Source organism: Prionailurus viverrinus, chromosome C2, assembly GCF_022837055.1.
Source record: "Prionailurus viverrinus isolate Anna chromosome C2, UM_Priviv_1.0, whole genome shotgun sequence".
Taxonomy (NCBI): domain Eukaryota; kingdom Metazoa; phylum Chordata; class Mammalia; order Carnivora; family Felidae; genus Prionailurus; species Prionailurus viverrinus.
The window spans coordinates 28,812,689-28,824,716 of record NC_062569.1 but is presented as its reverse complement, the minus strand read 5'-3'; the positions used below and the strand labels follow the sequence as shown (position 1 = coordinate 28,824,716).

Below are 12,028 nucleotides of genomic sequence, written 5' to 3'. Positions count from 1 at the left end.
CCAGGCTCTGAGCCATCAGCCCAGAGCCCGATGCAGGGCTCGAACTCACGGACCGCGAGATCGTGACCTGAGCTGAGGTCGGACGCCCAACCGACTGAGCCACCCAGGCGCCCCATATACTTTTTGTTCTTTTACAGATGGGAAAACTGTGCCATAGGGAAAATTAAGAGTTTGACACAGTATTTCAATTTCAATTCACAGTACTAATTTCCATTAAAAGCTTAACATTGAAGTGTCTTCATTTATTATAGTTAAGCATGTTTGCATTTTTTTTCATGATTCATTATGTGTTTGAATGAAATGGCAATATGTAGTCCTTGATAACTGGTAAAATAGTAAGTAGATTGGTACAGTTCTAAGGTATGCATGTAATATATATGTAAGATATTGAAAAATTTGAGAGGAATATTATTTTTGTTAGAAATAACAAGGTCAGTTATTTCAGGCGCTTCAAAAAACGTATCAGAAGATACTTCGGGAAAAGGAAAGTGCTTTAGAAGCAAAATACCAAGCAATGGAGAGAGCAGCAACATTTGAACATGACAGAGATAAAGTGAAAAGGCAATTCAAGGTAAATGCCTTATGTTTTTACCTGCAGAGTGATGCAGAATAACAACATATTTTAAAAGTTTCTGTAATGCTGCATGAATAAGTAGATGTAGTCCTGAAGGTTCTAAGAACTAGAGTAGAGCGCTTTTTACATTTTTGAGATGGACCTAGTAAACATGAGATCATTTCAAGGAAAAAATAAAAAAGTGAGCACTGCAATAGGGATTTGGGGAAAAGAAAGTCTTTCCATATGGGGGTAAGGCATTTGGAAATATTTGGGGATGTTTTGTATGGCAGGGCATTACTGGCATCTAGTGGGAGGGAGACAAATTTGCTAAACGTCAGCAGTGCACAAAACAGCCCCACGGCACAGACAGGCCTCCTGCCCAAATTCCAGTGGGTTCCAGTTACAAAACAGTAGAGTTACTTTAGTTATTCATCCTACAGGTCAGGACCAAACTGAATATTGGTTTCATGAGTGAAAGATTTTTTGGTTAAGAGTTGATGACACAACCTTTTGATTATGGGAGAGGTTTCAAAATTAACATCTGTCTTTTAAAGATTTTTAGGGAGACCAAGGAGAATGAAATTCAGGACTTACTGAGGGCTAAGCGAGAGTTGGAAAGTAAACTTCAGAGGCTCCAGGCTCAGGGAATCCAAGTATTTGATCCTGGAGAGTCTGATTCAGATGACAACTGTACAGATGTTACTGGTAAATTTACTTCCTATTTATAATATTTTAAGTTTTCACTATAGGTGTAATGATATTGTAGAGCCAACGTTGAATCCTTTTAGTTGTGAGTGGTTGCTGTTATAAATAGAATTGCACTTTCTGCCTCTTTCTCAGGTGTTATGACAGCAATTTTCCATGAAATCCATGACATTGTTAAGAGCCATGTTTTCTTCTGACTTGCATTGCCAACCTCACCCCATAGATTTTCTCTCTCTGGTCTCAGCTCCTTCAGGTCTCACCATGATATCTCCATTTTGGCTGGGGGAAAAGGGAAGGGAATTCATTCCTCTCCTTGAAAGCACAATCTGAAAGGGGCCCCTGGGTGGCTCAGTTGGTTAAGCGTCCAATTCCTGATTTGGGCCCAGTCTTGATCTCCCGGTTTGTGGGTTCGAGCCCTGCATCTAGCAGCGGTGCTGGTAGTGTGGAGCCTGCTTGGTATTCTCTCTCAAAGTAAAGAAATAAACTTAAAAAAAAAAAAAGGAAGGAAGGAAGGAAGGAAGAAAGAAAAAGAAAGAGAAAGAAAGAAAGAAAGAAAGAAGAAAGAAAGAAGCACAATCTGATAACGCATTGGCCAGCACTACACTCAGGAAGACTGGAGAGTGTAATCATTAGTAGGAGAGTCATGTATCCACGTAAAGTTGGAAATTCTGTTACTAAAGGAAGAAGGGGAGAATGGATATTGGAGGATAGTTGGTAGTCTCTGTTACATTATTTTTCCACATAATGATAAATTCTTTGCAACCATCCATTAGAATATCTGCATGATATTCCACTAAATGGTTTCCAGGACAGTCCCGTAAGCTATTCAAAAAGTTTATATTCTATAATTAAACATATAAAATATGTTTTTCTAGAAATAAAGCTTGGAGCCATAGAAGGCAAGGGTCTACCATGTTCTAAGAAAATAATAATAAACTGTGACTGATACTGAAAAATGAAAAATATTCTATTGATAAATGCAGTAGAAAAATGTAGTCACTCTCTCATTTACAGGAACCTGCATTTTATTCTTACAAACTGATTTGGGAGTGAAATATGGCAACTTGACAATTCCCTCTTAGTTTACATTTTAGAACCATTGGAATCTGACCAGCATTCTGGGATTTTTATTACTAACTTTTGAAGGGGAAAAAAATGAAGTGATTCTTAATGGCTTTGAGTGACTAAGAGGATCCTCTTGTTGACGCCACATTAGTCTTAGTGGTTATTTCAGTGTTGACATGTTTTAAAATGTGCAGTGTTTCAAAACTATTATATCGTAATTACCTTGGCAAGTTAATAAGAACAAGTTAGTATTTCCTCCTAGGTCTTTCTTCATATTTTGATTTGAACATAAAGAAAGGATACTGAGGGAACATCATTCATTTCACATTCAAAGACCTACAAATAATGATCTCATTTTTGCCAGATATTGAGTCCAAATACTAGTGTATGCATATTTAGTCAAAGATGCTGTGTTCATAAGCACCAACTGATTCAGACATTAATTTTATTTCTCTGAAAGTTTAAAGAGGGGGCACTCTTTGCATCCTTAGCTTACATCCTAATGAATTACCAATGATAATTACAGGTGTGCTAGTAATAGTCTTCCTTTTAAATTCTTTCCTTCAAATTTTACACTGATGCCTTAACTATATGGTTAGAAATCTTGTTTAGAATTTTTGTATGGGGATATTTTTAACTTCTCACAGTTGTTACAGTTCCTTTGGTTACTATATAGTTTATTTCTTTTCATCTTTCTCTCTTTAGTCCCCTCTTTGAGTTTGAGATGACAACCAGAATTATGCTAACTAGCACCTTAGAAGTTGCCAAAAGTTGGTGACAAAGTACTTTCAAAATCATTAAAGATTGAATATTTGGATATTTGTTGTATGTAATATTATAGTTGTTTTTTTTAATTAGAAATCCTGTGTAGTACATGTGGTAAGTTTTTGAACATTCACTAATTTGGTTTTCACAAGATAAAATCTCTTGCATTTATAGCTGCTGGAACCCAGTGTGAATACTGGACTGGAGGAGCTTTGGGAAGTGAACCTTCCATAGGGAGTATGATCCAGCTTCAGCAGTCCTTCAGGGGTCCTGAGTTTGCCCATAGTTCTATAGATGTGGAAGGACCCTTTGCAAATGTCAACAGAGGTAACACAAGCCATTTGCCAATTACTTTGGCTAATGGTAATGACTGTTCCTATGCTGTAATCTTGTGTGCTGGGAAAACAACCATCAACCAGACATGAGATTTTTATTCTGGGTGTCTTCCAACTGTCAAACCAGCATGTACTTACCGGTGCTGTCACTGAGCAGGGCTAAGTAAGTTCTGTAATTCACATCAGAATCAGATGGTGTTCCCTGGCCAGACTGACAAATCAGGTTCTAAAAACTTCGCTTCTGGTCTGAATTCTCAGGGGTTTCAGTTGATCATTGAGAGTGTAATATAGATTAACTGAGAAACAGTAGTTTTTAGTCTTTCCCTCTGTGTTTTTGATGCTTTTAAAGGTTAGAGAAGGCTGCAGAATAGAGTACAAAGTTATGCAATGTAGTATCCTTAGTCAGAAGAATATTTTCATTATTTTTATATAATTTGGTGTCCAAAACAGCTCTGAGATCTGTTCAGAATTTCAATGCCAGTGCAGATCTGAGATGTTATAAGTAGCTCTATTTTTTTTTCTTAAACTATAAGATTATCAGCAAAATGAAGTGTTTAATTATGCCTTTTGAATTAGCCAAATATGTCTTAAAATGTTCTTTTTCACTAAATAGCATTTCATTTTATGCCATTCTTAAAGTTTCTTTTTGACTTAATATATCTCAAGAATAATAAGTAGGTAAAAGTATAGGCCAGCCTGCAAATGTAGGCCCTCCTACAGTTGCAAACTAATTAAACAGCTCAAGTAACATAGGTTCATGATATTGACTGGAACCACTGGTACCTCAGCAAGGACCCTGGGTGACATTGATTACTTTATGCCCAAGGATAGAATTTGAGGTTAAAGAACTGTTTGCCTTCTAATATGTTATTCCAGAAGGTGTGTCATTATTAACGAGTAAGATCAGATTGCATTCTATGTTGCCTGTTGTGTTTTTGCAGACTTTTAAAAGACTTTTAAACGTCTTGTCAAATGTTTTTTGATGATTTTTTTTCATGAACTCATGATAAATTTTATTTTTAGATGACTGGGATGTTGCTGTAGCTAGTTTATTACAAGTTACTCCGTTGTTTTCACATTCTCTGTGGAGTAACACTGTCAGATGTTACCTCATTTATACAGATGAAACCCAGCCTGAAGTGGATCTTTTTCTTAAGGTGAGGATATTTATAAATTCTTTATTCACTGATTTAAAATACAAGTTAATATTGTGTCCTATTTATGACACTACTACATCTAAACCAAGCAGTTTACTACCTATCAGATTATATGTCTTAAAGAACAAGAAGAATTTGGGCTTTTTTTAAGAGAAAATCTTGCTCAGTTTTATCAGTGTATTCAAATAAAGGCTTTGGAACTTAATTCTTATGAATGCTTTATTGTACATTGTGCACAGCGTTTAAGACCCTTGTTGATAGCGCCTGCTTTAGGTAATATCTGCCAGCCCTAGCCTTGAATCTGTTTCAGGTTATAACAAAATTTAATCTTTATCATGGTTTTTAATTTTTCAAGGCAGTCATTGGGGTTAACCTGAGGGAGAGGGCAGGCATACTCCAGCCTGTGGGCCAGATCTAGCCTGCAGCCTGTCTTTATAGGACCGAAAGCTAAAATTGCTTTTTACCTTTCCACATGGTTGGAAAAAAAATGAAAAGATGAATGTTTTATGACATGTGAAAATTATATTAAATTCAAATTTTAGTGTCTATAAATAAGGTTTTACTGGAACACAGCTAGTGTTCATTTACACACTATTAAGCTGAACACAGCTTATTCATTTACACACTATGTCTGCTTCATACTACAATGGCGGAATAAATCACGAGAGACTAAATGGATTCCAAGGACCTCTGCTAAAATATCAAGTCATTAAGCTATTACTAACTTGTAAGAGTACTTGCCGTTTACAGAAAGTTTGCCTATTACTGTTCTAACTGAATTTTAAATAAATCTGCATGTCACATGCTATACCTGCTATATTAACATTATTGACTAAAAGATTGTTGATTAATGAATTTATTTAGCTTTGCTTTTTGATATTATTCAACTTGGGTTGAGAGATAAAATATTTTGAAAACCAAAGTTTCTACTCACTAACTGAATATAGGTTATTACCAAACTGATGTTGAGGGTATTACTCATTTATTGCATAATAATGCTCATCATTACTTAGTAACTTAATTTGTTATAGACCATAATTTTTTTATTTATATCTGTTTGCTTTAATGTTCTAATATATCATGGTGGACACTTTTTACAATATAGATTCATGGATTTGGGTTTTCTACTCTTTATAACAATAAAGCAGAAATCATTTATAATAATAATAATAATAACAAAAATAAATACCAAAGGAAATTATCCCAATATTTTTCTTCCATTGTTTTAGGTTTTATTATGAAATAAATTATTTTCTGAGCTAGGAAACAGCCAAGTTACTAAGCTTATATATTTTTGTTTTAAGGGAAACTTGCCTTTTCTCTTAAAGATTTTCTTTAAAATATGATTATATTTTTAACTTTTAAATTAAAAAAATATTCAACATAACCTGTTCTAAAGCATGCTTTTTTATTTTAAGTAGTATGAAGCTGACTAGATCTTTAGTTATATAAGCTGTGCTTCTATTATGTTTTAATTTCTTTTGTTTTGTTTTAATTTCTTTTTAGGACTATTCACCTAAACTTAAAAGAATGTGTGAGACAATGGGATATTTTTTCCACGCTATATATTTTCCAATAGATCTTGAAAATCAATACCTTGCTGTTAGAAAATGGGAAATTGAGAAGAGTTCATTAGTTATTTTATTCATTCATTTAACCTTACCAAGGTAAGCTGAAAATTCTGTCATTTATTACAGGAGTTGTATAGAATTGATCACTTCTTGGCCTTTTGACTCAGATCAAGTGTAGGAGTTGTATAGAATTGAGACTGCCACAAAAAGAATGAAATCTTACCATTTGCAACTACTTGGATGGAACTGGAGGGTATGATGCTGAGTGAAATTAGTCAGAGAAAGACAGAAATCATATGACTTCACTCATATGAGGACTTTAAGAGACAAAACAGATGAACATAAGGGAAGGGAAACAAAAATAATATAAAAAAAGGGAGGGGGACAAAACAGAAGAGACTCATAAATATGGAGAACAAACTAAGGGTTGCTGGAGGGATTGAGGGAGGGGGATGGGCTAAATGGGTAAGGGGCATTAAGGAATCTACTCCTGAAATCATTGTTTCACTATATGCTAACTAATTTGGATGTAAATTTTTAAAAATAACATTTTAAATAAATAAATAAATAAATAAATAAATAAATAAATAACAAAAAAAAAAGAATTGAGGTTGCCAAATGAACTTCAAAGATAAGTTCTAATTGCATCCTTATAATCAAAAACAATCCACAAAATTCAATAAATGTTTTGGCTTTTCATACAGAAACAAAGAATTAAGAACTTTACACTGTTTGCATTAACAGGTCCTAATGTTGGCATCATTAATGCAAAGATCATTTTAATCAGGGGTAACTAACTATGGCCTTCAGGCCAAATCCAGTCAGCCACCTGCTTTTATAAATAAAATTTTATTGGAACATAGTTATATTCATTTATTTATGTATTTTTACAGCTGCATTATACTACAAGAGCAGAGTTAAGTACTGCGGTTACAACAAAGACTGTGTAGCTCATGAAGCCTAAAATGTATACTCACTGGCCCTAATAGAACAAGTTGGCAACTCCTGATTTCAATAATCTGCATTAACTTTCATTATTTTCTTTCTTCAGATACAAATTGAGAGCTACTTGAACACTTATATAGATGTTAAATCAAGTTTTTAATTCTCTGAGGAGCTTACTACTTAATTCCAGTAAAGTGAGCAATTTTCTTATAATGTGAATATAATTAACACCAATGAGTTAGTCTGCAAATAAGGATTTTTTTTAACCAACTAGATACATAGATAGAAGACAAAATATATTTAATAAGAGGTTTTCTTTCTACATTTGCTGTCTGATTGGATTTAACCCTTCCAGAGCATTTTTCCTTTTATTGAGGACCAACTCTGACCTCAACTGTGTGCAGAAGTATGTGGAGCCCTAGGCTTTACCAGAGACCCTGCAGTGTGATCCATCATTGCTCCTTAAGACTGCCCAGTGGCCAAGGAACCACTTGGTCAATGAGCCTCCACCCAAACAAGTTTTAAGGATTCTTTCCACTTGATTCCCTTTTAGTTGGGGTTCTTTTCCTCCCTCGCCCCTTTTCTTTTCCTGTTATTTTTTTTTGGATTTATTAAGGATATATTCTGTTTTATTGTTTAATATCTGGGTAGTATTTTATCTCAGGTGGTAATATGTCATTTGTTGTTTTTCTCTTATTCTCTAATCCTTTAAACCATCTTGTTTTTTCTTTACCTCTTATCCATGTTTAGTTAATAAAATATTGCACATTATTTTTACATTTTTAACGTTTATTTCTATCTTTCTCATATTAAATCCCTCTTAATCTTTTACTCTTCATCTTTTACCCTTTATCCTTCATTTCTTTCATGTTTTATTACTTTGCTTGGCAGATTTCAGCTTATCTTCTTTAACTAAAATTTTATTTATTTTACATTTTAAAAACTTTATTCTTAAAGAATAAGAATTTTAATTTCTAAAATTTAATCATTTCTTCACCTATGCTTTGCCTTTAATTTGCTTTAATTTTTCATATTCCATCTGCTGATTATTTTATTTCCTTAATGTTTATTTCATGGCTGTCAAGAAATATGGCAGTAATTGTAGGCTTCATACTGTAAACAAGGGTTGATAGAACTTTTTATTTTTCTCAGGTTGTTCCTTCACCTCTCATGATGATTCCCCCATTCTTCTCAAAAGATGACTCTAGACCCTCCCCCGTTCATGCTTTGTCTCTCTCTGTCCCAAAAATAAATAAAAAACGTTGAAAAAAAAAAATTAAAAAAAAAAAAAAAAAAAAAAGATGACTCTAGAATCATGTCCCCTAAGCAGTACCCAGTAGCCCCATATTCTTCCCTCCCACCAAAGAATTTGAACCAAATCCCAGATGTCATATCATTTCATGTGAGCCCCACGTGTCAATTTTGTAGGGAGTGATTTTGAAATAGCAACATGTGCCTGAACGGTGGCCCATTCTTTAGTATTCACATGTACCACAGACTTTTCTCCCAAAGTAATAACAAAAGAACCAAAATCCAAAAATTATATAGAACATGGTCAGAATGATTTGAACAAGGAAAAATTCCTTGGTTTGGTTTGATTGGATTGGCACAGAGACGTATGATAGAACATTACTCTGTTTTGTATTGGGGCTAGTATTTTAATATATTCTGTAAATTTTGAATCATGTAATAGCTCTCCCTTGCATACACACACTAATTTGCCTCTCTAAACAATCTTTCAATTAATGCTTTTTAGAAAGGGGAATTGGTTGTAATTTTCCTTGCCATGTAGAAAACACTGGTAGGTTATTTTAAGATTTTTCTAGAATTTAAATAGGAATAATAAAAACTGTCATTATGGTACCCTGTAGCAAAGTTAGAATTTTTTTTTTAACCCTGTACTTCAACTAAGATTTTACTAGCCATCTGACCTCCCCCATCTGCCTCTGGATCTTTCTCATACTGTATCTTGGGTATAAAGATTCAGGTCGTTCATTGGATGAGAAAGGCTAACAGACTAGAGAAGAGAAAAATCTTGAAGCAATGGGTTTGATAATAATTGTATTTTAATTTGGAAATTATTTATTTCTAAGTGGAATTAGGTTTCCATTTATTTGCAAAGTCTCATGAGTCTGGTCCATTATTTTGAGCCATGTTTACAGTATTTTTTTGAGAGGTTTTTTTGTTGTTGTTGTTAGATTTGAAAAATTAAAGTTATGTATGCTTTGAGATTCAATTTAATGCAGAATTTATTGTACTTGTTCTGTCTGCTAATGAATGCATTATATTTTCTGGCTAAGCAGGAACAGAGCTATAAAACATCCATTTTTGGAAAGGTGCACTTGTTCTGTCCCTGGGCTTCTTCTGGCCCCTTGTCATTGCTTTAAACTGCCATTATTGACACTTAGGTTGATTGTTTGCTGCAGTAGTGCAGTGTAGGACAAGAAATACTGATTTCCAATCTAGCCTTTTATTGGAAGACTGCGAAGAAGCTTTTCTGAAAAACCCTGAAGGCAAACCACGATTAATTTATCATCGCTTAGAGGATGGGAAAGTCAGTTCCAACTCCATCCAGCAATTGATTGATCAAGTTTCTAACCTGAACAAGACCAACAAAGCCAAGGTAAAATTCAGAAGGTTATTTTTTTAAGAACCTGGTTGCCCAAGGGAAGTGTTAGAGCAAAGGCCATGAGGTGGGAGTGAGTAAGGGGAGATTAATAGGACAGGTGACTGGGAGCTAAGGGTAAAGAACCTTGGAGATCACCATAGAAACCTTGTTTTTTTTACTGCGAGTGAGATTTTTTTTTTTTTATCTGGGGGTTTTTACTGGAGTCATTGGAAGACTTTAAGCAGCAGCAGAAGAAATACGATTCTGACAAGGATGTTCTTGGGCTGCCGTGTAGTGGAGGAAGGCAGAGTTGGAGAGCTCTTGCGGTCACCAGGTGAAAGATGCTGGTGGCTTGGACCAGGGTGGAGGTAGAGGAAGTGATGAGAAACAGGAATCGGTAAATTTTGACAGTAGAGCCAATAGACTTAGTTGTCGACTATGAGAAAAAGAAAGGGATAAATAGCAATACACAGCTACAAAGGGTATGATCTATGAGTGGAAAAATCAGATTTTTTCCTGTGCTTTTCTCCCCAAGTGCAGAGTCCTTTTGTCTACTGTTGACCAAGGATCAGTGTAAGAAAGAGCCTTTTCATAGCAACCTCTTCTAAGGGCATTGGGAAAAGCAAAACAGTGAATAAGAGTATGAGAGATTTGACCATTCTTAGATGCATGGTGGGATAATATTTAGAATAGAGATTACAGGCTTTGCCTTACTGCACACTGAGATAACTTAAAAATTCTTACAGTTGTGTTAAGAATACAGTTGAGGGGCACCTGGCAGGCTCAGTCAGTAGAGCATGCAACTCTTGATCTCAGGGTTGTGAATTCAAGCCCCACAATGGGTATAAACATTACTTAAAAATAAAGTCTTAAAAAAAAAAGAATATAGTTGAAAACAACTTGGATTTTGACATTGTTTTTATTTCTCTGTGCCCATTCAAGAAATAAGATCGAATGTGAACACAAGCATTTTTTTTTACATCATTTAGTATTGAAAAAGCTTGAGCCCAATGTAATATTAAAGAGCCCAACACAAAATAGTGTATTTTGTTATAATCTCCAGAACCATTTCATTATTTGCTTTAATTACATTAGTATGAGCTTAGTCCACTAGATCCTAAGAGGAAAGATACTGACTTTTCTTTCAGATCTCTATTCTATTTGTAAATTGATTTTTAAAATTAATACACTAGAGGGATGAATTTATTTTATAAAATAGGAGTAAAATAAGATCTGTCTACCATGATTATAAATGGAAACATAGGATAAACTTCCATTCTGGTTCACTTGATGTGCTTTGTAAAACCATTGCCCTACTCTAATTTTATCCAATAATCATTTACTAGCAACACACATGTTCTTTATAGGTAGGGCATTCTTCTTTCAGAAAACTCAGAAGACTACTATTTTACATAGCAGAATACCATTTTGCTTTTTTGTTTTATAGAATTATAGTCTTATTATAAAAATTGATTTTGATGTATTTTGAAGGTCATATATATTGAGTGGTATGGATGTATATAAGACAGAATTTGGATAAGTAAGTGAAAAAAGTGTATTTTTTGTTTTATTGCAACACTGTTCCCATTGTTCACAATAAATCCCCTTGTGTGACCTTCAACAGTTTGCATAACTTGCCTCTGTTTCCTCTTCTGTGAAATTGAGGTATTAACAATACCACCTGGTAGCTCAGTCAGTTAAGTGTCCAAGTCTTGATTTCAGCTCAGGTCATGATCTCACATGATTGAGCTCCATGTAGGGCTCTGCCCTAAGCATGGAGCCTGCTTGAGATTCTGTCCCTCCTTCTTCTTTGCCCCTCCCCCTCTTGGCACACACTTTCTCTTAAAAAAAAAAATTAGAAGTAATTGTGTCTGAAGATAGTGGACCACCATGGAGACCCTGAGTTTGTCTTATCCCTGAATTGCAGCTAGATCAGCACCAAACCCTTTTGAACACCTAGGAAATTGATCTGAGGATGTCCACTCTCACCACTGATATTCAACATAGTGTTGGAGGTCCTAGCCTCAGCAGTCAGACAACACAAAGAAATAAAAGGCATCCAAATCAGCAAGGAGGAAGTCAAACTTTCACTCTTTGCAGACAGTGATACTCTATGTGGAAAACCCAAAAGACTCCACAAAAAACCTGGTAGAATTGATACACGAATTTAGCAAAGATGCAGGATATAAAATCACTGTGCAGAAATTGGTTGCATTTCTTTTTTTTAAGTTTATTTATTTATTTTGGGAGAGACAGCACAAGTGGGGGAGGGGCAGAGGGAGAGGGCCACAGAGGATCTGAAGCGGGCTTTGTGCTAACAT

The 12,028-nt window shown here is 34.8% G+C and overlaps 1 protein-coding gene across 5 annotated transcripts in view; it reads left to right on the top strand.

The window, feature by feature from the left end:
* The window catches only part of NPHP3 (nephrocystin 3), a 44,126-nt gene that overhangs the window by 2,313 nt on the left and 29,785 nt on the right, over window positions 1-12,028 (top strand). For all 5 annotated transcript variants that reach the window (XM_047876338.1, XM_047876340.1, XM_047876337.1 and 2 more), the window contains exons 2-7: window positions 446-571; window positions 1,111-1,261; window positions 3,266-3,418; window positions 4,450-4,583; window positions 6,090-6,250; window positions 9,566-9,722. In XM_047876338.1, coding sequence (XP_047732294.1) covers window positions 446-571; window positions 1,111-1,261; window positions 3,266-3,418; window positions 4,450-4,583; window positions 6,090-6,250; window positions 9,566-9,722 — 882 coding nt within the window. The remainder of the gene's footprint in view (window positions 1-445; window positions 572-1,110; window positions 1,262-3,265; window positions 3,419-4,449; window positions 4,584-6,089; window positions 6,251-9,565; window positions 9,723-12,028) is intronic.